Raw genomic sequence first — 5,750 nt, forward strand, 5'->3', positions numbered from 1 at the left:
AAACGCTAAAGAAAAAATAAAAATATGTTATGCATTTTTTTCTAAATTATTGCAAAACAAAAAATAGATATTCAATACATTCACGTTCGTAGTATTGTGTTGAACGTCTTTTGTTAGCATTACTATTGATTTGATTTTGGTTTGGGCTTTTGTTAGCACTATTTAATTTACTAATGTTAATGGCTATAAAACTTATTGGAACATTCAAAAGTTCTAAATCCAACCTTGAAATAATACCTCAAAAGATAAATTATGAAATCCTTTACGAAATATTTATAAATTACATCACTATAAGTATATTTATATATTAAATATATCTAAAATTTCTATATATGTAATGTCGGGTTGGTTTGGTTTCGGTTTGACTTTCTTTAGTTAAAACCAATTATGGTCGAGTTTTTTTTTCCAACACCAAACCAAATCAAACCAAACCATAGTCGGGGTTTTTTTCTCGGTTTGACTCGGATTATCGGGTTGGTGCGGTTTGTCGGTTTCCTTTGTACACCCCTACTTAATATGGTCGGCAAAGGAAGTATTTGAAAGTGCTTTACTTTTAGGGAGGTAAGGTAAAAGGTGTAGCTTAATATTATTTTTTAAAAATTATTTTTTTTAAATAAAAGCCAAAAGAAAAAAGATTTAACGTATATACAATGACAGACTAATCCTTTTACCTATCTATATAGTTTTACTATATACAAGTTTGAATGGTGCACTTGGTTGAAGGTTGAGTTAATTAGTAAGAAGAATAGAGATCGATTCTCATTTAATATATATCTTCTCCTTTTTTTAGTAGTGCACTCATGTACTAAAAATCCTAAATACGCCTATGTAATCTAGTTACCATTTTGTCATGTTACCGATTATTATTAATCATAAGATTTGCGGAAGCCACCTTGATGTATAAATATTTTCAGCACTAACAATATTTATAGAATTAAACCTTAAAAGCATTATACGCGTAGGACACGGAATGTTGCGAACGCAAAGTACCGTTGAGGCGTTGACCCACAAGTATTATTAGTAGTAGCAGTCAGGCGCCAGATCAGAGATAGATTGAAGTGTACATATTACGTATCCTTAAACCAATCACAAGTCACTACGTTGCCAAGTTTTGCCTGATTGGTTCCTAAACTTGATCTTCAATTTTCCAACGAAGGGTTCCTTACCATCTCTTCTAACCTAAAAGCTAAACCCAATCCCCAATCTCTTCTAAGTTAATAATCTTGATATTGGCATCTTCAAATATCTTTCCCAGAATCTGAAAAAAGGAATAATTTAGATTCCAAGAATGGGAAACGCTCTGAGATTCTTGTATGGTCATTGCTGCAAACCTTCAGCAGACTCCGACTCCCTCGGCCATCACGGTGTTACACACACCACCGTCGGCGTTTCAGCTCTAGCACACGATCTCTACAACTTTGAGATCACCTCCCAGGTAATTAACCTGAATTCTCTGTCTTGCTATGAAGAATGTGAATAGTCCTTCTACCAATTGCTGATCATTGAGGTCCAAAAAAACTTTTTCAAGCAATTTTAAGATCCGGGTTGTTCAGTTTCAGTTGGATCCTGCATAAAATTATAACCTTTGTTTGTGTTTTCTCAAGGTTCCTCAAGGATTGAGTAAGCATGTTGTCTCATCCAAGAAGGCTCAAGCTAACTGGTAAAACTTCATTAAGCAATTTGGTAGTACTAGCTCCAATTATATATCGATATTAGTTGTTAATTTATGTGCATCTATTTTGCATTTGGTGTGTGATTGTTGTCCATGGCTTCGATTACACGTAATTCTTGGTGAAATATGAAGGTATAAGAAACTTTCAGACGCATGGAGAGAAACAAAGCCTCCCCCTAAAACACCTGAAGAAGCTTCAAGGCTTGTCATTCAGACCTTGAAAAGACATCAGAAAGCAGATGTCGAGGTAGTAACTTGGCACTACGTACTAAATAATAATCTCATATTTAAAATTTCCAACTTGTTATAATGTCTAGCTAGACTGTCATAGATTTGATATTGATTGCAGGGGTTATTGGCTTTCTATGGTCTTCCTCTTCCTCACTCCCTAGTTGAACTGAGCAGCGATGGTGCTCCTCCATCACATCCGCAGGGACTCAAGTTCGAATTGCATACTCTCCCTGTAAGAATTTTACAATCTCAAAACTTGTTAAACCTCTGAATCTTCAAATAAGTGTAAAGTGTAATGCTTTATGTGCTAGGTGGACGCCAAGGCCGTAGCAGATGGTGATACAGTAACTGTATATGTTAGTACAACAGATCCTAGAGAGTCATCGTGTCTCCCAAGAGATGTGCAAGTTGCGGCAGTTCAAAGATCAAAAGCAAGGGCTCAGAAGAATTATCCCAAAGCAGATGAACTGCACAAACAAATCATAGATTCAGGATACCGGTCAGTTGCATAAGCATAACTTCGTCTGTCTTACCATTCATTCATACATTCATTACTCTCAGTTCTCTGAGTTGAGTTTTTGTCAACAGAGTGATACCAGTGAACAATGAGGAAGTTCTCGCTCGAAAATATAGGATCAGATTAAGGTATCAAGACGCTTTCTTGGAAAAGTCTTTTCCTTAGTTTTGGTATATATGCATATATCAAACTGGTAATAACGAATGAATGAGAAATCAGGGGAATAGATGCACCAGAAAGTGCAATGCCATATGGTAAAGAGGCCAAGGAAGAACTAACTAAAGTTGTTCAGGGCAAGAGTTTAAGGGTCTTGATTTTTGAGGAGGATCGCTATGGCCGTTGTGTAGGAGATATATACTGCAATGGCATATTTGTACAGGTACTGAAATCCGATACAACACTTTCTTCTCCCAGTTACTCAATAAAAGTCTTCTAGTCCTGACTTGACCTCTCTTATAGGAAGTGATGCTGAAGAAGGGCTTGGCTTGGCACTATACTGCGTACGACAAGCGTCCAGAGTTAGAAAAGGTAACTGAGATTTCATGTCGCTATAGACTGACCAAGGCAATCTATCTAAAGAATTTTTCTCCATGGTTTTAGTGGGAGAAAGAAGCTCGAGCAAAACGAATTGGCTTGTGGGCAGCCAGAAATCCTGAAATGCCATGGGAATGGAGGAAGCAGAAACGTGAAAACCAACGTTCTTGAAACCAACAAAGATATGCTTTTCTTGATAAATAAGAGCTCCGACAAAGCCGAGGCATAAGGAAGCCAGAGTAACATTATATTCAAAGCTCGAACCAGATTAAATTGTGTTGATATAGATGAGGCGCAATGGAGAAGCTACATGCCCCTAGTAATTTAAGTATTTAACCCCAAGGAAGCAATATTCGTGTAATTGTACATTCCTTGTTGTATATGTATTATTATGTACCAAGTATCTATCCATCAAGGTGAAGATAAACAAGAAGAAAACAATTAATAAGCATTAATATCCCATAATATTTGCCCACTTTATTTAACGCTAGACCACACCCTTGAGTGGTACCACCAGAACGATCTCCATTTTTTTTAATTTTTTTCCCCACCTCGTTTCACATTTAGGATCTGGTTCAAGATAAACTACAAAATGATATCGATGTTTGCCACAAATGGAACACCTCTCTGGCATACAACTACACCAAAGCAACTTGAGGTTTCAAATGTCCATTCAACAAACACGAAGACTTGAAAAGCAAAAACCACTAAAGCAGACTTGACGAACTAAACAAAGAATGATTGCCTTTCCAGTTTTCTTTCCAGTTAAGCCAGAATTACAAGATCAAACCACCATGACACAGAAAATAAACTAATGTAAAGAAAGTGATTTGCTATCAGTGCAGTCAAAATAACATTATGGACATGGAGTACTTCAATGAAAAACGACCATGAAGATCAGAACAGTAAGTCCAGTTCAACGTCTGTCACAAAACTGCAAAGGATTGGCAGCTGGCATAGGCATGGCACAAAAATACACTGCATATAACAAATTATAATTAGTGTATTATAGGATATAAAGTTTCAAGCACAGAAACTATGATGTGCCCAATTGTGGGCAAAAGAAAATCGAGGACGCCAAAATAAACTTGTGAGCACAATATAACAGTTTACTTTATTTCTACAGATGATTGGATAACTCACCAGACTCCTCCCCTCATGTAACCCCCACCCCCACCAAAAAAAAAAAAAAGAAAAAGAAAAAAAAGAGACAACCACAAAAGAAAAGAGGTTATATAGCTGACAAAAGGTTAGTTTTCCTAGCACTCTAAAGAATTGCAGGCAATAGTTGTATTTCTGTCGTCATATCCTGCACACTTTGCTTCCTAAAAATAAGCACGTTGGCTCACTTGGTAAGAAACAATCTCGTAAATGCCCAAAAATCAAAACCTACTCCATGTATTGAACCAATGAGTGAACCAAAATGGAAATGCATAAAATTCGTCAAAAGACAACGAGAAAATAGTGAAGACTTAACTAAAATTGCGAATGAGCAACTTATTATCTCTTACTATGGCAGAACCAAAAAAATAGTCCCAAGTGGTGGAGCAAAAAGTAGCCACACTAACAAATAGATTGCCATTAGGAGGACAAAATAGTCAAGTTTGTTCCCTCTTCGGTGGAAAAAGTGCCATCTTAAATGCCTTTCAAGCAACTTTATATCTAGCCTAGAACATAGACAGTCATCTTATTCTGCTTCCTGTTACCTTGACATCAATCAAGGTTAGAAGGGCCTAGTCTATATCAAATACAATTGTAAGTAATGCTTAGTTTCCTTTTCCCTTCTAGAAACCGGTATGAGATCCATTTTACTGTTCTTTTAGGGAAAAGGAGAGAGCAGAAACTTCCTCCACTTTAGCAGTCCACAAGAAGCAAACATATTACAACTCTAATTTTTACTTACAGATAATGGAAGTTTTTGCTGATACAAGCAAATCTACGATTTTCTTTTGGGTCTATTTTGGAGCAGAAGGAAGGAATAGTTATTTAGTTGCGGTGCCATAAGGTTCACCTCTCCAGGCCCTTGATAAATATTTTAACCTCAATCATTCACTTCCATGAGACGCCATTAGGAAACAGTTACTATATTAGGCAGGTCCCTCATAAGCTAGAGATTCAAATGCCAAAAGCTCCTGAGAGATCTCCAAATTTGAGTGCTCAATGGTTAACCCTTTAGCTTAAAGGCTCAAGAAGAATATTACCTTGTTTATGTTGATAATACTAGTTCATAGAAGGGTGGAGGAATTTTTTTTAAAAAAAGATATCAGCAAAAACAAAGGAAATATAAAGGTTCACATGTCTTTTCCTATGGTGATCTACATGCCTTTCAATTTAGTTACAGTCCATTTGTTTCCAGTAGAGAGAAATTTTTAAACCATAAAAGAATATATAACTATTAATTCTAATATAGACCCAGAAAATAATAAATTTGCATGCATGCAGAACTAGTACCAAAACTTTATTGTTTCAAATATTTGTCATTGTGGATCTGAAGAAACCCCTTTTTCGAAAATTGTGACAAGATCTGTATCAAAAACTGCATCTATGCCTAACTCTCAACCTAAGTCTTCGACATGCAGTGCACACAGCAAACTGTTAACACTTGTCTCGCTAATACCTACTAGTCCCTCTCACCAAAACCCAATTGCTTATGTAATAGGTGTTAGACCTCCGCCAATTGAGCTCGACTTGACAACAAGAGTGTTGTGATGAGGCAACAAGAGTGTTGCAAAGCTGGTGCGCGAGTGGCACCAAAGTCAAAAAGGGAAAACAAGCAAGCGATGGCTAAGGCTTTGA

At 36.6% G+C, this 5,750-nt stretch overlaps 1 protein-coding gene across 1 annotated transcript; it reads left to right on the forward strand.

Annotated features, from left to right (window-relative positions):
• The first annotated feature begins 1,038 nt into the window (after positions 1-1,038).
• Positions 1,039-3,419, forward strand: LOC109217334 (staphylococcal-like nuclease CAN2). The gene is made up of 9 exons (XM_019381574.1): positions 1,039-1,435; positions 1,605-1,660; positions 1,805-1,919; positions 2,022-2,135; positions 2,215-2,402; positions 2,492-2,548; positions 2,640-2,799; positions 2,880-2,948; positions 3,021-3,419. The coding sequence occupies exons 1-9, from the start codon at positions 1,289-1,291 to the stop codon at positions 3,123-3,125; spliced, it is 1,011 nt and encodes a 336-aa protein (XP_019237119.1). The 5' UTR covers positions 1,039-1,288; the 3' UTR covers positions 3,126-3,419.
• Positions 3,420-5,750: the final 2,331 nt, after the last annotated feature.

Source organism: Nicotiana attenuata, unplaced genomic scaffold (assembly GCF_001879085.1).
Source record: "Nicotiana attenuata strain UT unplaced genomic scaffold, NIATTr2, whole genome shotgun sequence".
Classification (NCBI taxonomy): Eukaryota; Viridiplantae; Streptophyta; class Magnoliopsida; order Solanales; family Solanaceae; genus Nicotiana; species Nicotiana attenuata.